At 40.6% G+C, this 23,924-nt stretch overlaps 1 protein-coding gene and 2 long non-coding RNA genes across 6 annotated transcripts; 2 read left to right on the forward strand and 1 right to left on the reverse strand.

Moving 5' to 3' along the window:
- Window positions 1-105: 105 nt before the first annotated feature.
- On the forward strand, window positions 106-9,029 carry LOC129599924 (neutral alpha-glucosidase AB-like). 4 transcript variants are annotated; one of them, XM_055498283.1, is made up of 17 exons: window positions 106-412; window positions 471-713; window positions 1,502-1,672; window positions 1,807-1,924; window positions 2,402-2,498; window positions 2,730-2,931; window positions 3,190-3,265; window positions 4,039-4,263; window positions 4,989-5,480; window positions 5,546-5,642; window positions 6,132-6,292; window positions 6,551-6,800; window positions 7,041-7,120; window positions 7,220-7,294; window positions 7,780-7,893; window positions 7,974-8,083; window positions 8,534-9,029. In XM_055498283.1, the coding sequence occupies exons 1-17, from the start codon at window positions 300-302 to the stop codon at window positions 8,751-8,753; spliced, it is 2,844 nt and encodes a 947-aa protein (XP_055354258.1). In that variant the 5' UTR covers window positions 106-299; the 3' UTR covers window positions 8,754-9,029. The 4 variants fall into 4 exon arrangements, with proteins under 4 accessions (XP_055354258.1, XP_055354259.1, XP_055354260.1 ...); XM_055498284.1 differs by having other exon boundaries at window positions 2,405-2,498; XM_055498285.1 differs by having other exon boundaries at window positions 1,840-1,924.
- Window positions 9,030-18,708: 9,679 nt separating this feature from the next.
- On the forward strand, window positions 18,709-21,189 carry LOC129599941 (uncharacterized). The gene is made up of 3 exons (XR_008691984.1): window positions 18,709-19,419; window positions 19,629-20,505; window positions 20,790-21,189. It is a non-coding gene; the product is annotated as an uncharacterized LOC129599941 (long non-coding RNA).
- LOC129599940 (uncharacterized) lies at window positions 19,765-22,082 on the reverse strand. Its single transcript, XR_008691983.1, has 4 exons — window positions 21,834-22,082; window positions 21,219-21,617; window positions 20,733-20,910; window positions 19,765-20,518 (listed from the first exon to the last, which is right to left on the reverse strand). It is a non-coding gene; the product is annotated as an uncharacterized LOC129599940 (long non-coding RNA).
- Window positions 22,083-23,924: the final 1,842 nt, after the last annotated feature.

Raw genomic sequence — 23,924 nt, forward strand, 5'->3', positions numbered from 1 at the left:
GCGACCGCCGATAAGTCCGCCGATAACAGGCTGGAGCCTCACTGCATACGATGATCGGCACGCTACTCTTCGAAACGCCACACTACGAGTTGGCTTGGCCAAAAATCAGAATTTATTTGCATTTCTGATTTCTGCGAAGCCGAGCTCTCGTAGGGTTGTTAAATTTTTCACAGGGAGTTTGAACACTTTTCTTTTGTAAATTTCATTAATTCTGTGATAGAAAGCTGAAAACGTTTTAATTTTGCCCAGCATCCAGTTCGCGCATGCTCGTGTGACTGCGAGAAAGAACTCCCCCGACCATGCTGCCAACGTGGAGGATCACGTTTGCCTTTATTTCATTTTCATTATTTTATTTTGTCTCCGCCGTGGATAGGGGGAATTTTAAAACCTGCAATGATGCACGGTTTTGCAGGTATTTTTTTACGCATTTTGCAGTTGACTTTCCTTGGAATAGCCGGATTTCTTTGCAGGAAACATCGAGCTTTGAAATCCGATGAATTTGTTCATGAATTATTGATCGACACATTGCAGCTGTCGTCCGACGGCTCCACGGTGTCGGCCACCGTCAGGAATGTTCAAAATAATGAGGATTTATTATTGGAAATATTTGCCTTGAAAGATAGGAGTATGCGGTTTAAGATCAACGAGAAAACTCCCAGCCGAAAACGTTACGAAGTGGATATGAGTTTGGATCAAACACCTGCGTTATCAACGTAAGCTATACGCGGTCGTTCACATCGTAACCCTGTGCGCTTGCGCTTTGTGTATACTGCTGGATAACAGGGTACTGTTGCCGCAAGGCTGTCTTGTTTGGAACCTTACGTGGCATTAAATGCAGCGTGTGAAATTAGAAATTGTGCTTTGCAGTACTAGAAATATATTTTGAGATCTGTAAAACCTTTATAAATTCATGTCTAAAGTTCCACTGATATCGTAAATTTGGCTGTTATGTAGTTGTATTAATTTCCAAAAATTATATTCTGTTGGATTTATTATGTTTGAGTGTCCAGATTTTTTCTGAATCAACATCAGCAGACGAAGTTGTCAATACGAGAAGCCCCAGCACTACGACTATCCTTAAAAACACACGCTCTTCAGCCTTCGGACAGGGGTACAATTATGTTCTCGGGGTCTGCCGTCGTCTTTTTGATTATTATTATAACTATATTATTATTGCATTTAATAGTATTATGGCTATGAGGTATACAAGCCGGGCAAAAATAACCACAAAGATTTTGTTCCATAAAAACATTTGTAAAAAATGCATTACCCGGTATTTGGTTATTATTTGGTGGGCGAATATTGTTGAATTATTTTGAGGCACAAAAATATCGTGTTCAGAATTCTTTGAATTAAAGCTTGCATTTTGACATCGACGTTTCAATTTGTGTACCCAGGAAAGTGTAGTTTTCTGCGTGGCATAGCGCATTATTCGCTAGCCTGATCAAATTTTAATCCGAATTTTAATTTGAAAAATAATGACATCAGTTTTTTTGTGTAGGCTTAGCATGGCCCATAAACACGGACAGGTCCAGATCACCCTGCCGGATTCCCTCCATATAACTGTCACACCGAAACCCTTCCGAATTGATATTTATGAAGAAGGAACGATTCTCGTCACACTGAATTCCGCCAATCTCTTCCTAATGGAAGCGATGAAACCGCGACCGAGGTAATTATGATGTCCTGCTTTATTACGTATTTGTGCGCGCCTTTGTAACATTTTTCATGCGTGTTTTGTGACATTGTGCGGGCTGCTGGTGCTTTCTCTCTCTTAGTGGGGTCTTTTCTTATTTTCTGTTGCAGTAAATTTCACCGGTTTGTTTCTTGGATTTCTAGCTTAGTGCCTGAGCCGGATAAGCCGGTGGAGGAGCACGAAGAAGTGGATCAGGAGCATGAGAATCCTGATGAACAGGCACAACAAGTAAACCTAGTTGAAATTTAATCTGAGGCTGTTTTTTTGAATTAGGAATTTTAGCAGGATTGTTGTTTTAAGTTTAACGTAGAAGTCGCGTTTTTTGTTCGAACGACCCATTGTATCGTATGCCAGATTTAGTGAAGCGGCTGTATGTGACACTATTGGTCTTAGAACAATTGATTCAGTATCCCAGTTGCAGAACTAAAGCTTATAATTATAATGTGTTTGAATTGAACGCGTTTATAGTTTTTTCTCTTTGTGGATTTGTCGAAATGAAAATTCGTTGTTTTTTAGCGTACTGGTGTATTATTTTGTTTGTTGTCAGTTTTTGATATTATTGTTTTTATTTGGTATTTTCAGTTTGACTGTTTTGTTTCGTGTTGGGTGTTTCGTTTTCATTATTAGTTTTTTTAATTGTTTTTTGTATTAATTTCAAGTATTTTTTGTATTAATTGTAAGTATTAATTTAAGTATTTTTAACTGCAGGCTGATGAGCATAAGGAAGAAGAGCCAAAAGAACAAAAACAGGATGAACCTTGGGAAGAAAGCTTCAAGGGCCACACCGACACTCGACCGTTCGGTACTCGTCGTTGCTACTTATTTTTAATTTCAGTTGTGGGATTTTTAAACGCTTCATTGATTTCGATTTAACCGAAATAAAAATATCTGTTTAATTTGTAGGGAAGTACCTGGAATAATAAAATTATTTAAATGTACAGAGAAAAGTGAAAACACTTGACATGTATCGAGATAAAATGTTTTGTATTATTTGTGAAAACAGATTATACGAATTTTGTTTTTACTTATTCAGGCGGACAGTCCCTGGGTATGGATATCTCTTTTATTGGTTTTGACAACCTGTATGGTGTTCCGGAACATGCTGATACGTTGCGGTTAAAATCGACGAAACAGAGTGGCGATCCGTATCGCCTATACAATTTGGATGTTTTTGAATATGAACTGTGGAACGGCATGGCGCTCTACGGAGCGATTCCGTTTATTATGGCTCACAAGTATGTCGGTTATTTTTACGAAATGGCTACGCGCGTGAGTACTCTCGCGCGTAGACCTGACCTTATTTTTAACAGCGTTTTTTTTAATTTTATGGGAATTCAGAAATTTGGGTGGCATTAAAATTAGTGCATGTTCGGAATTTTAAATCCCGTAACTAATAATTAAAATTGCAATAATGCAGGCATTTTTTAGCGGTGAAACGGTGAATGTTATCGGTATGTCTGTGTACCGAATTGTTTAATTGCGGAATGTTTTAGTGAGAAGAACACAGTGGGCGTATTCTGGAATAACGCTGCGGAAACGTGGATAGATGTGGATTATACAACTGCGTCGGTATGTTTTTTTATCAGTGTTTCTGTCTGAAGTTCTGAACATTGTTGAAAACCTTAAGCACACTATCTATTCTTGTGTAAACGATTCTGGTTTGAAAACGGGTTGATCCGTTTTGATTTATTTTAATTGACTCTTTTAGTCCCAGTTCATAATCTCCCTTTTAAAAACTTCGAGCCGCTTTTAAATAATTATAATTCGGTGTATTGCCAATGTGATGCGCGTTATTATAAATGCACTGTTTTTCTCTGTATAAGATTTGTAACTTCACAGGAAAAAAGCGGCGGTGTATGCAGACTGTACCGATACGCCAGAACTTATCGTTAGTTTTTAGAATTGTTCGCAGTGTAATGGCAGTGTTGTCTGTAGTTGTGATCTTGTAGCGCTAGTGTTACCATCAAAAGCTTCACTCTTTCCCAGTCATTAACATTTTTAACTGGCAGTGTTAATATTTATTAAACACTGTAGCTCTGTTACGTTGTTTTTTGTAGAATGAAAATCGATAGGTGAGATATTCAGTTGATCTTATTTATTGCGTTGTACGATTAATAAATCAAATTATTATGCTTACAATCCGTATCGCAGTTAATCATATTATCGATTTTTTATCGTTAGTTACTATACTTGTGTAGTTGAATTATGAAACGTCTTTAAGTTTTACATTGGGAATTATTTGATTAACTTACGAAGGATTGTAAATGTTACCTAGCTGTTTTTCATCTAACACTGGCGGTGTATGTATATTAATTGTGTTTCGCTTTTTCTGGAAATTTCAGCATGGCGGCTCAACACTGTTCGGTGCCGCATCGACGCCCAAGGCCGACACCCACTGGATCTCGGAAGCGGGCATCGTGGATTTGTTTGTGTTTATGGGTCCGCGGCCGGCGGATGTGTCGCGGCAGTTCACGCAGATTGTCGGTCATCCCTTCCTTCCGCCCTTTGCGACGCTGGGCTACCATCAGAGTCGCTGGAATTATAACGATCAAAAGGATGTTCATCAGGTGGGGAATAAGTCCCGCTCTTAGCGTTGAGTAGTAATAATTTGATGCGTTACTGCGTTATCACTTGCGACTTGTCGGCTGCATTAATGCACTGCATCGTAGAACAATGCCACCCTTTCCTTTCGAACATCTCGAGGGGTGTCGCGTACCACACGTTATCAGTTTGATAATATATTAACTGTGTGCTTATAAATTTTTTCCTATGATTGTTGGTCTTTTTTCTGGATAAGACATAGGTTAACTTAAAAACTGCAATGCTTTATTCTTTAGATGAACCAGTACTTTATTCAATAAAGGCTTCATAATTTACTTCGTAATTTTACGTCATGATTTACTCCATAATTACTTCTTAATTTGTGGTTATAGTAACAGGTTTTATTTTTATATGGTAATATTTTTAGAAACATAGTCACAAATTTAATATCTTTTTAGATCTTTTAACTCACATTTACATAATCTTGTTTGTAATAATTTAGAAATATTTACGCAATCTTGTTCTGTGCTGTGGGCATTTGATGTTGACACTTGAATTACTGCACATTGAAAACGAGATAGTTGTGACACTATTGCGGGTAATTTGGATGAAATTTGTCAGCCGTGTTAAATTCGGTAATGTTAAGTTATTGGTACAGGAAGTGTCATTTTGTGACTGACAGTATTCGTATCCGTTTAAAAATTCGTCTTTATATAAGAAAATCGTTTTAAAAGGGAAATTTGTCGAATAGGTCCACGAGAACTTTGACGAGAACGACATCCCCATGGACGTGATCTGGCTGGACATTGAGTACACGGACGGCAAACGCTACTTCACCTGGGATTCCCCGAAATTTCCCAATCCCACGGAAATGTTCAAAAATTTGACCGCTAAGGGCCGCCATTTGGTCCTCATCTCCGATCCGCATTTCAAGAAGGACGACGACTATTTCGCCTACAAGGAGATGTTGAATAAGGACTTCTACGTGAAAACCAAGGATAAACGCCCATACGAAGGATGGTGTTGGCCGGGGGCGTCCTATTACCCGGACTTTTTGAACCCGGAGGTGCGCGAATACTACGCCGGTCTGTACAGCCGGGAGACGTTCAAGGACGCCTGGACGTGGAACGATATGAATGAGCCGTCGGTGTTCAACGGACCGGAAGTGACTATGTTCAAGGATAATCTACATTATGAAGATCGCGAGCACCGGGAGATTCATAATATCTATGGCATGTCGCATGTAGGTTTTCAGTGTTTTGGAAAATAATTCCCCACAAATTGACGGTTGCGATTGTTTGGATATAGTTGCTGGCCACATTTGACGGGCATTTGAAGCGGTCGGATTTTAAGTTGCGGCCCTTCATTCTGACGCGGTCGTTTTTTGCTGGAGCGCAGAGACTAGGTAAAGTGCCATCATTTAACTGAAAACTGCAGCCAGAGAATACTATAAGGAACGAACAGGTTTCTTTAATTTTTTGTTAGCGGTAAAAACTATATTTTTAAGATGTGAAGGATTATTCCATTTGTATTGATTTGTGTAATACTGTATTTATTACGCAGTAGCTCTGCAATATTTTTTAGAATTTTGACTGTTTCGTTTGTGAAACGTTTCTGCAAAGCCGTACAGTAGGCGTGACAGCTCTGTTTTTGTGGGGAAAAACGTAGTACAGAGGCTGTTGGTTTGAAACTGTTAACTAGTGCCGCAGCGGTCATAATTTATTAATGCTTTGTGAAATTTGCTGCTGGAGCTTACTAAAGTATTTTGTTGCATACTTTTTTTGATTTTTGTGGTAATGGGACATAGCCATGGAAAATATGATTATCTTGGGAGGATAGTAATATGCAGCGATAGAGTTTTTTTACAAAGTCGACATGGAATTGTTACTTGCAGCCGCTGCTTGGACGGGCGACAACACGGCGGATTGGGGCCATTTGAAGGTCACCAACCCGATGCTGTTGTCGTTATCCTTGTCCGGAATGACGTTTGTCGGTGCCGATGTGGGAGGATTTTTCCGCAATCCGGAAGCGCATCTGTTGGTTCGCTGGTATCAGGTAAGGATAAATTTTTATGCAGAAATAATTTTCCGATTTAGTTACTAGATTGTGACAGTGAATTTTTACTATCGAATACCTTTTAATTTATGCAAATAAATTATTTCTTGGCTATTTTATTGCGTAGCTTCTTTTGGCTAACCGTCAGTTGATTATTCGGCCTATTTGTCCCGTGTTAAAGCAATAGTCATTATACAAATTTAGAATATTAATAAAGAATATCTGACTAAGATTTTGTTTTTGATTTTCGTTGCTTAGGCGGCAGCATTCCAGCCGTTTTTCCGCGCGCATGCCCACATTGACACGCGCCGACGCGAGCCGTGGCTGTTTGAACAGCAGTCCATGCTGATGATCCGCGACGCCATCCGGGCGCGCTACACCTTTCTGCCCTACTGGTATACTCTCTTCTATCAGGCCAACCAGACGGGGTTACCACCGATGCGACCGCTCTTCTATGAATTTCCTGCCGATCATAGTACTTTTGCCATGGAAAATGAATATTTAATCGGTACGTACACAATGATGAGGTATTGTAACAAATTAACAATTGACCGTTGATTGTAGTGTAATGACTCGAAATTTCGCAGGCATGTCACTTTGGAAAGTCCTGTAAAATACTTCTGCTTAAAGCCGTGATGGTGATTTGTATCATTTAAGATAAAAAAACATGCAAAATGTTTTCTTATGTTTCAGATTGTTCTTTGTTCGTTTATTTTAGTTTTTAAACGCTTGCAATCTTTTTTTCTAGGTGATGCTTTGCTTGTCCACCCGGTAACCGAAGAGAATGCCAAGTCTGTGGAAATGTATTTCCCTGGCGATAAGACTGAAGTATGTGTGAATTTTGTTTTTATTTTCACGCCCGGGGATGACAATTTGTCGGGCTTCTTTTTAATAATCTTTTCGATAATAATTGTGATGCCGTTGCAGGTATGGTACGATATCACATCTCTGGAAACGTATCGTGGCGGAATGAAAGTCAATCTGGATACCCCTATGCATAAAGTTAGTTGCTCATTTTTGCTTTAGACCATCAAAAAAGTTAGGGAATCTTTGCGAGCACACAATAAATATAATTCTGATATTATTGATATAAAATTTTTCACTATTCTCGTTACATCCGTTATGTGGTGTAAGTTGTGGTTATTATTTGATCTAGAGTTCTGGGAAATTTTGTACCAGTAATTTAATTTTTTTTATTTTGGCTGCTTATGTTTTGTGATTAATATTTGATGTAATTTCTTTTTGGAAATCAGTATTCAGTTTTTTAATATGCTGACTGCATGTTGTAAATTTACGACCTGTTTTGAAGTTTTTAGTTGCGAAAATGAATGTTTAACACATTTTCCAAGTCTCGCAGGAAGTTCGGCGGTTATGTTGGCTTGTGGAAGAGAAATTAACGGAAATAACTGTTTTAAATTCGTTGTCCGTGATTAAAAGGAGTGGAAATAATCTAGATCTTGCTGTAATATTGGTTTATTTATCTTCAGGTGCCGCTGTTTCAACGCGGTGGAACAATAATTCCCCGGCGTTTCCGTACCCGTCGCAGTGCCATTCTGGCCATCGAAGATCCCATCACATTATCCATTGCGATGAATGATAAAGTGCGTTCTGATTGCGTGTTTTTGACGCTCGTTGGTTTACTTTACTGGGAAAAAGTTAACGAATGTTGTCCTTACATTAGAATACTGGAAAAGGATTGTTGTACTTGGATGACGGGACCACACGCGACCATCTGCAAGGCGAATTCGTGTATATGGAATTCACACTGGAGAATAACATTCTCAAATCCAAGTGAGTTTGTAGAGCAGTGGCATCTTACTGTGCCTTAATTTGGGGATGGTTCTACTTCGTCTGGCCTACCTAGGTATACGTGCGCCAATCGAATAGTAGCTGCTGTCTTTCAACAATTTTGGAATTTGGATTATCATTTTTTTAAATTTTGTTTTTGTTTAAAAAGCGTATTATAATAAAAAATTAATTTTTGTTTTTTGTTTAAATTTGATCTTTGTTAGATAAACTGGTTGTAAATAACTCAGAACTTGATGAGGTTAAATTAAAAAGAGATGAGGGTCATTTGATGAGATTGTTTTTTTTTTAATTCAGCAATTCAAAAAATATTGTAAAAGCAGGTTTAGGCGTAGCATTTGATAGGCATAATAAATCAAATAACTGGTTAACTGTAGCATGCGAAGTTGGAAGTTTGTTGGGCGTGTTATCGTATTATTCTGTTAATTTTTGTAGGATTTTGCACTCTGCGAACAAGTACAAGACACGTGTCTGGCTGGAGCGTGTCTTCATAACCGGCTGGAAATTCCGTCCCAGTAGTATCGAAATCCACGAGCTGCCGCGCGGCGAAAAGAGCCAGCTGGAGTTCTTCTTTGACGAGAAGCACAACATTTTGACCGTGCGCAAACCGGCCGTTAATTTATCCAAAGAATGGGCCATGGTCATTCGGCCGTGAGACCCGGACAGTGTTTCGCAATGAATACTGGAATGTGCCACAGGGAGCACAGGGATCTGTATTGGTTGTTGCAGTTATTCGGACGCGGTGTTTTTCAGGCATTTTCTTTGATTCGCTTTCTCATTTTGTGATCACAGCGTTGGATTTGCGACCGTTGTTTGTTCGTCGCTGTCGTTTTGAGGTTCTTGATCGGACTGTTCACGATTCCATGGAGATGTGTTTGGTTTCTGGTTTTTGATTTTGTATCTTTTAACTTAAATAAAACGTTGTTTGTTGCTCGGAGTATGCACTGGCATCAGTATTAAACACTCGTTTGTGTCTTGGCGATTTATCCCAACTTTTTTAACGCGGCGCCGTTAATTACGGTCATACTGATTGACTTTGAATTACTGAATTACTAATCAAATAATTATTAATAATATTAAAAATATGACAATAAATTTTTAATTATGTATTCTGAATTGCAGAAAATTTTACTGTTTTAATGTCAACAGTGTGGTTTAGGTTTGTGGTGCAATTGGAGAGTTTTGTGGTGTACAAATAGTAATTTATTCGTTGCATGATAATAATTGATACGGTAAATTAGAAACAATTTATAAAAGACTTTTAAAATCCTGTTTGCAGTCTCGATTTGTCAGAATTAAAATCAAACACTCATTTGTACCCCAAATTAAGAAAATCACCAAAAAATAATAGAGAAACCATAAATAAACGGCTTCGAAATCAGCGTTTTATTCTCGAAAAGCGAAAAATAAAAATTATAGAAACTGACGAAAGTAGGTAATTGCTATTGATGTCGACACTGATGTCAGAGAGACTATGTACTGACCATGGTATCTGAAAGCCACAACACTACATTTTACATTATATTTTTAATTTTTTGTCGTCTTCGGCGCCGACAAGGGATGAGCAGAATAATCCTCCGGGTGGAAATTAAATGCAAAAACGTTAATTAAAATGCAACTTTGCATCTTGATTTAGCTAAAAGAGAAACATTAAAATAATATAAGCAACTCATTTTTTGGAAAAGGTCAATTCTTTAAGTGGCTCAGTCAATCAGTTTAAGATATGGTCAAACAACCAACACTTATTCGGTTACTGGCCAATGATACGAAAAGAATCATTGCTTAGTTTTGTATTTAACCTCATCTACCAAAACTGACCCCAGTGATTTTTAAAATTTTCTAATTATTTCTAAAATTGTTTGACATACAAAAAAATTATAATGACATATCCGAGATGTGGTTTAACGCAGATTTTTCAGAATTTTATCTAGAAATTAATCAGTAATTCCAGGGAATAAATAATATCTAATAATGCGATCAACGCAATGCAAACATGCGAACGCAGCACAAATGATCGATGAACTGGAACCAGACGACTTCAGAAATTCATTTCAAATGAAAACGGGCTTCGATCCCGCAGTTAAAATGGTCAGAATTTTGAAATACATATGTAGCAAAATTTGTTGGAAACCGTTATAGGCACCCCTAAAACCCCCGTTTATTATAGGCACCCATTTTGAATTTATATCGTACATACTACATAGTACTATATGACCCGAGATATTCAAGCTCTGGAGCCTTCCGTTAGTATAAAAGTCTTACGAATGTGTGCGCTCTTGCACTCTAGAGAAAACGGAAAGAACGGCTCCGGGGCTCGTATGTTCACTTATACGCGACGACACCAGTGCCCAGCTCGCATCAGGCTTGCAGCCAGCATTCGCGGCCACGTCCTACGAAATCATACGAATATTAGGTAGAACAACAAATTGACCATAACCATCCACTGATAGAAGGTGGAAAATGGGAATCTTCGCCCTGCCAGGGCACTTGAGCGACAGATTGCTAGAGACCGGGAAGGGTGTCACATCCCAAGGTATACAAAACCCGCAATAAGGCGGAAAAAGTGGATAGTGGATAACGTACGGAAGAGGTAATCGTTAATCACCTTTTAAACGAATTTACTTGTTAAAGATCCGAATGCATTCGTCAATGTGGTGCTGTCTAACGCGGGAAGCGGGAACACTGACGTACTCCGGCGTCGCCGCATGTCCAACTGCAGCTTACCTTGCTGTACGGTGGCGAACAGAAGCCGGTCACTGTAGCATTCTAATTGTCGAGCTTCTGTTGCCAGGGTCCAATCAGTGCGGCCCGATGGTTTTTTCTTACATTGCTGAAATGATCTTTGCAGTATCGCCCGCGAACATCGTATTCACAAAAGCCGCGGCTCGACCGTACAGCCGTACAGTACTTAGCTCGACGCTAGAGAAAAATTATTGTAAAAATTTACTGAAAAATTGAATTATTATCTGAATAAAGCTGTATTATTACCTAAGAACACTGAAACTATTATATATTATATTTAGCAAAAAAAGGTGCCTATAACAAACGGGGTGCGAAAAGGGGTGCCTATAATATACGGGGGTTTTAGGTGGTGCCGATAAGGGTACCCAAATTTGTTTCCTAAATTATTTTAGAAAATAATAATGTCAGATGAAGAAATCAAGCAAAATTAAATGCCGAAGTTCTGAACATCTGAAAAAATACCGATATACCTTATGACAATAATAATGTATCCCAAAATATTTTGAAAACAGTTAAATCAGTTGAAATGACATAAAATTTTCGGAAGAGTAATTATTGCAATTAGCACCATAATCTTATTATAAATTGTTATTTTTCATGCACGTTTTAGCACTTTGAGATCGACCGAGAGATTGACATTCTGCTCAGCCACCCAGTATGTGCGTATAAGTTTTAGCCAATATATTGCTATGGAGGCATTAGTGAAGGTTATAACTGATAATTAACTTCATAGGATTGCACAAATCAAAAAACAAAATCATCCTTCAGCTCAGTACAAATTTCAAATGGTTATCAGAGTTTTGATTGCATTAAACTTGATTTTACGGAGCAGCATGGTATCCCGTACTTCTCTTTTGCAGCACAGTTTTAGCGGTGCTTGTCACTCAGTTCCGCGAGGACGAGCACATATCCAAACACGCCGCAGACAATCTACAGAATATTAGCACCGTATAGATCAGCTAGAGATATATTATTGCTTTCCAATATATTAAAGGCTCAGAATACAATATAAGAACAACAAGAATATTGTTTGGCATATTTAATAATATTTAATGATAATTCCGCATTGCTAGTTATTGATTTGACAGATTGTAACTCACGCCAGTAAACCTGTCACGGTTGACAGGTAGTCCAGCTAAAGTTACTTGTGGTTCCAAAGCGGAAATACGATCCAAATGAAGGGTGATAACGGCAGATACATCAGACGATGGTTTGTCAAAGGCTAGAATGTGCTCCAGTAAATTAATTACCTTTTCTTCCTGCAAAAGTATTTCGACACATCTCGCCCGAATACTTGCTAAATTTACGAAAAGGTTTCACGCTGTTTCTCTTAATACAGAATTGGTTAAAATTGTTACAACAACTGTCCACCAGCATACCGTTTCATTGACATATAACGAGGACAGTAACTGCATTAACACGACGATGGCACTGGATAGCAGGTACAGCACTCCGGCCACATCAAACGGGTTTGGTACTTGCTCCATAACGTTATCTAAAAACTCCTGGAGATATCCCATATTAATCAGCAGCGTCTCGGTAAAGGTCATTAGGTTCAGCCACGAGAAGTGCTGATCGTATGCGCACAGTCGTTGGCAAATTAGCAAATGTATACTCAAAAGACTCTTCAGCTTGCCGGCATCAAGAGCTCTAATAGAGTAAGATTCAATTTTCTTCCTAATCGCCGCTAACTGCAGCTCTTCGATGAAAGGAAACAAAATAAGAGTACATTGCAACGCTAGGTACCCCATCCAGCAAATCTCATGCAGCAGTTCAACGCACACCGCCAGCGGTGTGGCGTTGCGAGCCAAAGCCATGTACTGTTGGAGCAATCCCGTTAGGTTAGCGGTATCCCTGTTTAATTCGAGTATAAGGCCAGCTACATTTGTCCCGGGATAAACCAAGAAAAGTGTCACCGAGCAGATGGCTATTTTGACCGTATGATGAGGTTGCAGAAAAGCCTTGAAGGTGATCACCATCGATGCGGAGTACGCTGCTAAGAAGCCCTCCAATCGCCAAATCTGCACGGCATAGATCAGTCTGGTCAGGGGATAGGTCGCCTGTATCGGGGTTTTAATCAGCCGCCGCGACATATTCGTGATCAAAGAGGAAAGCCGTAGAGTTTCGGAAGCTTTGATGATGTTGGCGAAGAGCTGTAGCATAACGTATGCGGCCATGATGCAGTGCGCACAGTAGATTGACAACCGCGAATTAGTGAATGCTCGGGCTTGAAAACAAAAGTACCCGCATAAATGCATGATGCAAAACCAAAAGTAGTTGTGGATTTTTAGATAGCCGTAAGAATTTCGGTGGCGTTGTGTGGTACCCATTTTAACCATGCGAGTATGTTTAATGTTCACAACGAACAACTGATGTTCGACAGAGAAGTAACGTGGTGCTAGTATTTAAAAAATTGGCACGACAAGCGATGCGTTCCTTCGGTGTGGTAAACAAAAACTATCGAACGCTTCGGCCTATCAATCATTTGGCTTGCGTAATGCATCCCGAATATATGTAGAGTACGTGTTGTTCCAGTTGTGTTTACTTGTGATAGAATATTCTAGCTGTATAAATTTTATAGAAAACGCGTCAGCGCCCATAATTCGGGAATTTTCTAGAGTGTGCAACTTGTTCTTATTGCCCATTTTACCGGCATACAGAAATGTTTCGCTAGAACAGATTATTAACAGGTCACGCCAGGTGGCCTTGAAATACAAAATCTACGGAAACGGATCAAACTATAAACAGTGCTGCAGTGCACTTGCACTGTTCATTAGTAATTTAGGTATGCATAGACAGCGTAGTTAGCGGCAATTGTGGAAAAGCCCGCCTTTCTTAAAATTCTTTGCACCAGAGTTCTTGATGGTCTTGCAAGTTGCAAGCAAATTTACTAGTTTGTCACCGACTGTGCACTTACTGTAGGACCTGGCGTGCACGAATCCGATTTATCACAACGGAACGGTAATGCACGCTATATCTAAGGGTTTCTGCATAACGTTATGAAACAACGCCCTTTGGACTTGGACATTTTAGGAACACGAACTTGGGCTACCACCTCGCAAACTTCAATTAAAAAGATAGTCTGCTACGTGCTACAAAAACTGACGCGACCGTACATATTGTAGCTGTTGTTTTTAAAGTAAAGAAAACATTTATACTGCAGCTATGCGTAAGTACTGCCCTATAAAGTGCACACTTTTATACCGGCACGATATGGGAAACCCGTTATTACTAATAAACACCAATTACGTATTATTACTACTCGGCTAATTACTACTAGTAAGTACTTCGCTAATGAAGTTCTGCTTAAAGCGCGGCTCACTCACTCACTCACATTCACATTGTATAGTACGAGTACTAATGCTGCAAATAAGTCTGCTGAAAATCCCCTTGTACGATCAAGCATTTGTAAACGACTTAGGTAATTCAAGCCAAAAGCATAATCAAAGTATCACGCTTCATTTATAGCTAAAGCTCCATTCAAATAATTACGAGTGGGAGCAGCATTCCCACGCACCGTTTTTCGGGTCGTGGGCGTCTTCTAATGCACATCATAGTCTGCAAGACCATGCAAAATTTCGAGTCCTTTCGCCCAGATACTTCGAATTAAGGTATTACGGAATTCCAGAAATACAGTTTTAGCGGTGCTTGTCACTAAGTTCCGCGAGGACCAGCACGTATCCAGACACACCACAGAGAATCTGAAAGACGTGATAATGATGATTAAATATCGTAGTCAGCCAACAGCAACGAAACAGTCTGTATGTCCATTGTGACGCACTTATATACTGTATAAACGCCCTAATAAGCATTATTCTCTGCATATTTGGACATGCACAGTGTCGGCAATCTGATCAGCGGACAGCAACTCACAGCGATGAACCTATCGCGGTTGACAGGCAGTCCAGCTAAAGTTACTTGTGGTTCCATGACCGCAATATGATGTAAATGGCGATGGATAACGCTAGCAACACTGGTCGACGGTGCATCAAAGGCCAAAATGCGTTCCAACGAGTTGATTACGCTTTCTTCCTGCAAAAATATTCCAACTATATTTATACAAAAAAGGTTTTGCACTCCCATCATTAACGGTTTACAGAATTTATTGTTATTAAGCGAAACCGGAAAAAATACATCTTGCATTATTTGTACCGTTTCATTGACATACAACAAGGACAAGAGCTGGATCAGAACAACGACGGCACTGGATACAAGGTACAATAACGTTGACTTATCCAAGGGGCGCTGCGCCTTAACATCATCAAGAAACTCTTGGAGAACTCCCATGTTAATTAGCAATATCTCGGTAAAGGTCATCAGGTTCAGCCAGGACAGGTGTTGATCATAAGCGCGCAGTCGTTGACAAACTTGTAAATGTAAATGCAAAACATTTTGCAGTTTTGAAGGTTCAACAATGCTGGAAGAAATCTTCTCTCTAATAGCCGCTAGCTGTAGGTGCTCGATGGACGGAAATGTAATTAGAACACACTGCAACGCTAGATATCCCATCCAACAGAGCTCATATAGCAATTCAATAACCACAGAAATCGGTGTGGCTCTGCGACCTAACACCGTGTACTGCTGGAATAATCGTGTTAGGTTAACGGTATCCGTGGATAGTTCCAGCACAACAGATGCATAATTTGTACCGGGATAAACCAGAAAAAGTAGCAATGAACAGACAGCTATTTTGATCGCATGACGAGGTTGCATAAGAGCCTTAAAGGTGGTCATTATCGATTTGGAATATGCTGCTAAGAAGCCCCCCATTCGCCAGATCTGCACCGCATAAATCAGTCTCGTCAATGGTGAAGCCACTCGATTCGGGATTTTAATCAGCCGTTCCGCCATGTTGGGGATCAGGTAGGTAAGCCGCAGGGCTTCTGAAGCTTTGATGAGATTGGCGATGAACTGAAGGACCACGTATAAGCCCATAATGCAATGCGCAGAGCAGATCAACAATCGTGAATTCGTAAATGCTCGTACTGGAAAACAGAAGAACCCGCACACATGCATGATGCAAAACCAAAAATAATTATGCACTTTTAGAAACCCAAAGCACAGCCTGTACCGTTGCATGCTGTTGATTTCTATCTGACGACTGCACATATTTTTAATGTTAACAATGGAAACCCGATTTCGGACAGATGATTTACGCTTGGATCATATATGTGGACTTAAACTAGCAAAAGTTGCGCTCCTTCGATACTTCGATACTGAAGTACAAGTATGGCAAACGAAACGCTTGAATAGCGCTTCAGTTTGCCATTCAATTGGCATGCATATGCATAATTGCGCATTATAATGTGACACCAGTGTGTATTTTGCCAGCTGTATTTACTGGTGGCTGTTCTACATTTACTTATAATTACAGCAGTGTACCAATATGTGACAGTTAATTCCCTGCTGGATTCGCAAATGTTCCATGTACATACCCTACTCCTAATTATACTTGTACCGGCGTGTGAAGTATTTCAACACAACCAGTAGCTAAAGGTCACAGCACAAACTGTAATGACATTGATGAAGAATTATAAATTAACTGATATTCAGCGATTAAAAGAAGCAGTCGAACTGGGTGAAAAAGAAATAGAACAAGGTTTTAATAGACTGCGAAAAGAAGAGGGTGATCTTGTCATTCGATGCTCGTGAATGATGGCCTCTAGTGCGGCAAGAGCTGCGCTACTTTGAGGGGTCACCCGAAAAACGAAATCGTCGTCTCGCGGCAGCCGAGATGTAAAAGAATACAGTTTTTATTACGTCTTTGTTTCCCTTTTACAATAGTTCTTATTGGAAATTAAAGACGCGCAGGCCTGTGGTATACGGTAATTACGAAAAGATGTACTGTTGCGACTTGCGAGTATATGAATACTGTGAGCTAACAACAGTGACAGTAATCAGAATAATGTCTACGGGAAAGACACTCAACGCATTGTGCCACTGTTTTGGAAATCATTTGCAGTTATCACATAAAAACTGCAAACTATGCAGACTGAAGTATTGAGTCACTGTACCATCATCGGCAATGACTTTGTACAAGCCCGTCCGGATGATGAGCACGATAGAGAACTGCGATAAATGTAATTTCATGGGTTACGCCAAACGAGATACCACGCAACGCCACGCCACACTGTTCAACCACGTCACATGCGATTGGCTGGCTGTGGCCTGGTGCACGCCATATATTTCAATGGGAATAATGGTAGTTGCCTGGCGGCAGGTGGTCAGAAAACGGTCGGTGCAGTAAGGCACAATCTAACTGCGGAGCGCATTTGCGCATTGTGGCAAACGTAGTGCAGTGGCCATCGTGCTAGGCGCTAACATCGCGCTTAATATGCGTTAGCTGTATCTTTACGTGGTCATCATCCGGACGGGCTTGTACATGTACTTGTACCGCGTATCAACTACTGCAGAGTGCAGAGTCGTGGCTGCTAACCCGTAACGTCGACGTGGCCACCAAACGTTCTCCTATACTTACTTTACATGATTACTGCAAAAAAATTGAAAAATACAAACTTCATCAAAATACTGCACATTGTATCCTACTCACCAGGGCCCGGTCACCGGCTCCGGGCTCCGAAAATTTTCATTTTTTGCAGGAAGACAGGGTAACCCTTAGGCATACTTAAAAAAATATTTTCATCGGCCGTGGTTACCTGGGTGTGGCTAAACTTAATTCCAGTGCATTAATACATACAGCACTATGTGTTGGGCATACCGTAATGTTGTAGCTTACAATGTCAAAGGCTTGCAACAGATACGTGTTATCTGTAGTCCGATCCTTTCTAATTCTTCTAAAAATTTCTGCTGTTAATAATCGAGAAGAATTTAACAAGACTTGTGAAACTAGTGAGTTGTGGTAACGCGAATTAGCCACGCCCACTTAACCATGGCCGATGAAAATATTTTTTCAAGTATATCCAAGGGTTACTCTGTCTTCCTGCAAAAAACGAAATTTTTCGGAGCCGGGAGCCGGTGACCGGGCCCTGGTCAGTGACATAAGTCTCATATTGTGGTGATTATATTTAGGTATGCGACCAAATCGACGTTACTGGCCAGCTACTCAGAACCGGTATTGACAATGTAACATGCCGTACCTAAATTATGCAACACTGCGCAGTGATCAATGTTAATGCAGTGATCAATGTGATGGTCCGCGTAAGAAATCTATTCGTTTATATAAATTACGAGTTGCGCAACTATGCGGTGATTTGCATGTGCTCTGTACGTCTATGAGTCTGGTACACTGCATGGAATTTTTACATTGTATTGGACTGCCAATGCAAGTGCGTACACACACTGGTGTCCATGTACGTATGACTGTAGAACGTACATGTTGTGTACTTATGATTGTAGAATTAGTTGAGGTACTGCTAATTGGTAGGCCGTATGCAGTATGTAAGATGCAGTATGTAAGTGAGTTGCCGGAAGATGAATTTTCCATGGTGCAGGTATGTGTATGGATATCAATAACAAACTTCTAATTGGTTGTCGTTTTATGGCTAAATTACTTCCTGGAAATATTCTTCTGGGATCATTAATAAGTCAGTATCCATGCCATTCCGCAGTCAAACTTTCAATTGGATTAATTTTCTTTAGCACTGATATGCGGAACAAACAAGCGCAAAAAATATGGACCCGAATCCTGCCGCTTGCTGATGAAGGCTAATGGGTGCTGACCCGGTGAGTTGCCGCTGTGGCGCACATAATGTCCGCGCCACCGGAAACTTTTCGAAGAATTATGATTGATGGGCCCAGAAGAAGTGCGAAATAATTTTCCCAAGAAGTCATTTACCAAAAAGTGAATACTTGTATAATCATTCTAGTTCTACCCGGAAAGCCAGCTTAAGCCACTCGCAGAACCAATATCACTGGCAAGTGGCAGACTACCTACGTAGGCTTTTCCTTCCGCTTATAAATATTATATATTAACGAGAAGACTTGTGAAACCAACTCAGGCAGTCATTTTATTCAAATCTTATTATTATTAAAACATTCTAATCGAACAATGTTATCTTTTCTTGGTTCCAGCTTGCGTGCGCTGCATTTAGATATCATTATTCTGAGTGTTGTCTCTTGTTATACAAGCGTTGCAAACCCGATCGATCAGGGAAAACAAGATTTCGTTAAAACAGCCGCCCGCAATGGATTCCAAAATTCCGGCACGCTTAGAGCGAATTCCAGCGTTTCAGGTAGAAATTATTCAGTAAATTTAAATTCCGAAGGAGACACCCAGCGAGATTTCTTTGGGAGAAGAATGGATAGTGGCGGCGCTACTGGATTGGATAGTGTCAATTTTGCCTTTAGTCTGGGACGTGATATTAGAACCATTCTGGAAAAACTTGATAAAGTCGCCAGCAGCTCCTTGAGTGGTTATTTAGCATTAACAGCCCGCGTGGCATCATTGGAAAATTCAGTGAAAGCAGATTTTACCAACAATTCAGCAAACATTTCCGAAGGGCTGCAAAATCTTCGGTTGGCGTTGACCAACCGACTAGCTCTATTGGAAAATGGTGTGGCCATCACCGCGCGCACTTCCATGAAGTGTTCGTTAAAGAAAAGAAGTAAACCGGTTCCTGGTAAGTCTAATCTTATAAATTTATCATCAATTGATATCACTATATATATTTTGTATTTTAGTTTTTAGGCAGCGTATTATTCTTGAACGTCAAGTACTTTTCCTAATCTTAAGACAGTATCCGTACACGGTAGCATAATAATAAATGTAAATACACTTAGTACGCCCTGAGTTAGGATCGAGCATTCCACAAGAAGTTAATTTTTTCAGCCGGGACCATGAAAGCCGGAGATGAATTATATACCGAAGAACAGTTTTGTGCCACCGATCTTCAAACATGTCTGTACCTGCAGAGCAACGGAAATATGGTGCTCTACCGGACGATGACAAAAAAACACAGCCGGTACTTTGCGATTGCTTTATGCGGCTAGTTGTTTCGAAAACGGCTCGGTTTACATGTTCAGCAATGCATTAATCAGGTGACAGACAGAACATTCTGTGCAAAGTACGGTAATTCATTCACGCAGCGTTACAATGGAGGCTATAACACTGCAACAGACAGATCGTATGCAGCAGCTCGCAAACGCGAGCGCCAGCTTTTATTTTAACGCGCAATGGCGCTAACCGGCTCGGGCAGAGCAAGACGTTCAACAGAACCAGACTAAGAGAATTCTAAACAGGTAGACAGCAAGCACATCTCTAGGGAAGGCGCCAATCCTCTGCTTCGACTGATCTCCCTGTCTCCTTCCATTTGGCACGATTGGTGCTGCGGACATCACAGGCCTTTCAGTCCAAGCCGTCACTGAGTAGCCAGGGTGGTATTGTGATCCTCCATCTCCCGTGCCCGTCTCCTTGGTGGTAATGCTGCCTCAGCCAAGCACTTCGCACACAGGCCTTGCGGGCCGTGCACTCGCAGCCTGAACTCAGAGTGGTCACCCATCTAAGTCCAAACCGCGCTCGATGTAGACTATCTTTCAAAACCCGAAGGTTTATCCATCTAGCCACAACGAGTGACTGCAGGTTATTTGGACCTCGTACACTGGAGTGGGTGACTGCCGGTCGCTTCTCAAAATGCAAGACGACGGCCGTCTTGCGGTGTATCATTTCCCAACAACGGTCGCCAGATGGGCAACACCTTTAGCCGCAGGTCAGGCACTGAGCTGGATAAATTTCATGCATTTGTTAATCACTGTGACAAAGACTACATCATGATGTACTCGTAGTGTTTCTGCCGTAGAATGCAGCATAACTAGTAATACGAGCGTACATACATCACAGGGCGCATGCAAAAATCACGAATTGATGTAATTGTGGAAATGTTTTCCATTACTTTACGTTTCTGTTTATTCCGTATCCGTACGTAAGTCTCCGTACATTTTCATCGTTCTGATTTTCTGTGTATCAACACAATATAGCCAATTATTTTCGTAGGCGCCGAGCTGGGATTTCGAGCGAATGGCCACTTGTGCCTAAGGTCTCCTGGTGCCGCTGACAATTCTGACTGTTTATGGTCCACGGATTTTATTGATCCGGCTTGGGAATCTCAGATATACTACCAGAAGTGAAAACAACCTGCGATTATTTAATCGAAGTTGGTGTATTTGCTAAGTAGCATCGTAAAATCAATGAAATCATGCTAGGCTGGGCTGTGCATTTAACTCTGAAACAATCCAAACCAGACATCTTGTCTTTTACTCCAAACATTCGCTACAACTATTTTCGGTATTCACATGATGGCAATTTTTAAAGAATGTACGAGCATGTAAAGCATGCTGTCTTTTTATCAGCGGGGAAAAAATGTTCTTAAAATTGGTTCCAAAATAATGTGCAATCGGCATTCAGAACACTTCATTTATTTACCCTGATATTCTGTTTCGAGTTTTGGCATAGTCGTAGCTCAGAAGAGTGACGTTATTCGCCAGCATAGGCGGGGCTGACATTGAGCGGTCCTTTAGGTGGCCATTTGGTCAAACACTTAAGTCTTTGGCAACGATAACCAGACAATCGAAAATTTAAAACAATGTAGCGGAACACATACGAATAATATGTTACCGTTAAAACACAGCATCATAACATTTTGTAAATTAACTGAGGTAATAATTTATGCGGCTCTGTTTGACGCAGATATACAAACACTTGATGCACATTTTCATGATGACATCTGTCGTTGTCATTTCGATGCTCTATTGGTGAGTTCTACCGATGCTTGTCGCTCAGTTCCGCTAAGACCAAAACATAGCCAAACACGCCACAAATTATCTGTAAAGCAGCAATAATTTTTAAGCTAGCATACTCATACGTCTGCATTGATGCCATAGATCGATATGGTATTGTTTAGATGCTTCGTGCATTTGTATTCATCATTTACTTGTTTGCTGTTTGGTCCAACTGACTAACGCGTGTTTCAGTATTTACCTTTATAGATTACGTGAATCAGTCCCAATATACATATAATGACAACAAGGTGACACTTACTCCGACAACGCGGTCACGATCGACAGGCAGGCCAGCTAGAGTTACTTGAGGCTCCATGGCAGAAATACGATTTAAGTGGTGGCTCACTATGACATGATTGCTGGACGATGGCTTACCAAAGGCTAGAATCCGCTCCAGTGAATTGGCTAGGCTCTCATTCTACAAATGCCAGTGAAAAATTTTAATAATGTAATCACTGATTAAGATGACGAAAAAACTTTAATGACGGCACTAAAATCGTTACTGTTTATCGTCGTGTTAAAAACGAAAGGTTCGTGGGTGTTTGGTGTTAACGATTAGTTGCTATTAGCAACTTGCTAATACCGTTATCGACGTACCATTTCGTTGACATACAACGACGCAAAAAACTGCAGCGCCACAATAAACGCACTGGAAGCTAAAAATAACAGTGTAGGTATATCCATATAACGCTGGTCCATAAGGTCATCGAGGACATACTGCAGGTGCCCCAAGTTAATCAAAAGCGTTTCAATAAAGGTCATTAAACTTAGCCACGATAGGTGCTGATCATACGTGCACAATCGTTGACAAACCACTAAGTGTGTTTCCAGTACACTTCCCAGCTTGGCTGAATCAGCAGCATTATCCGAAAAAGCGTCAATGCTGTCTCGCAGCGCCGCTATCTGTAGCCCTTCGATAAAGGGAAACACAACAAGAGCACACTGTAGACATTGGTAGCCCATCCAGCAAGCAGCAAACACCAGTTCAGCAAAAACAGCAGTCGGTCCGGCGCTGCGCCCCAAAACGCTGTACTTGGCCAACACATCCGCAAAGTTAAATATCCCGGTATTCCACTCCATTACTCTAATCACTAAATTTGAACCCGGAAACACGACGAACAGAAATGCTGAAAAAGGGAATATTTTGTTTATGTGATTTTGTTGTAGAAATGGTACAAAGGTCGTCACCAGTGACGTGGAATAGGCCGTTAAGAAGCCCTCCAATCGCCAAATCTGAATGACATAAATTAGCCTGGTCAGAGGAAATGTCACTTGCATGGGGGTTAGAATGATCTTTCTCGCCATGTTTGTGAGCGCGGAAGTTATTAGCTCTAACGACGTTGGTAATGAACTGCAGAATGACGTATGCTCCCATTATACAGTACGTAAAGTTACGCAACAAACGCGAGCTGATCAAGGTTTTTACCGGCAAGCAGAAGTAGCCACAAATGTGCATGATGCCAAACCAGAAGTAATTATGCAGTTTCAAACAACCTGGTAAGCACCATCTTGATTTGCTGTTCATTTTGAATCATGCACCGCTTGAGCTGCTGAATGACACAAGCGGAGAACACTGTCTGAAATTCCAGCTTCACGCTGTTAGTAAGTACATACCAAGGGAATGACATTATCCACTACTCGGAAGTTGCGCACAAAACACTTACTAGCTTTGATAGCAAAAACTCTTTATCGTTCTAAGAATTGGCAACTGGCCACTCAGCCGAAATACGCCATGAAACAGGTGTGCGGTCAGATGCAAGCGTACTTCGGCATACACCGCAGCGTTATTTACCAAGGTCGGTACCGTTACCAAACATATCGGATTCTAAATCGCAAACTATCAGATTCCGGGATTGTGTAATGAAAGGCGAAGCCGAAAGTTGGGAACTGTTTTGTGATCAGCTTCCTGTTTTGGACTTTATTGCCCGGCTCGCACGTAGCTCTACCATCGAATTATTCAAGAAGTGGAGCGAATACGTATGCGCGGCGGAAACATACGGCAGTGTGAAGTTTTAATGCGATTAACGGAGTATTTATAATTAGTTTTAATAGTTTGTGATGAAGTTATCGGTGCACTGAAAACTGATGGCCGTATTTAAGACTTTGTTGTTTTGCGAAGGCTTTATACACAGTCCAAAGGAAGTGCTGTCCGAGGAATGTTAACGCCAACAGTAAACGCCTTACGGCTTAACACATATACCGGTACTAAAAAGTGTGCTCTCCAAACGGATGCGTCTATATACGTAGTAAATATTTTTGGCGGTAGCGTAACAAGAAATTTCTCGAGCTCGAGGCTGCTTTATACAGTAACGGAATGCTGCTTCCTGTTCCCCCTGTGTTTTGAGCCGGA

The sequence above is a fragment of the Paramacrobiotus metropolitanus genome, unplaced genomic scaffold, assembly GCF_019649055.1.
Source record: "Paramacrobiotus metropolitanus isolate TYO unplaced genomic scaffold, Prichtersi_v1.0 Parri_scaffold0000158, whole genome shotgun sequence".
In the NCBI taxonomy this organism is placed as follows: Eukaryota; Metazoa; Tardigrada; class Eutardigrada; order Parachela; family Macrobiotidae; genus Paramacrobiotus; species Paramacrobiotus metropolitanus.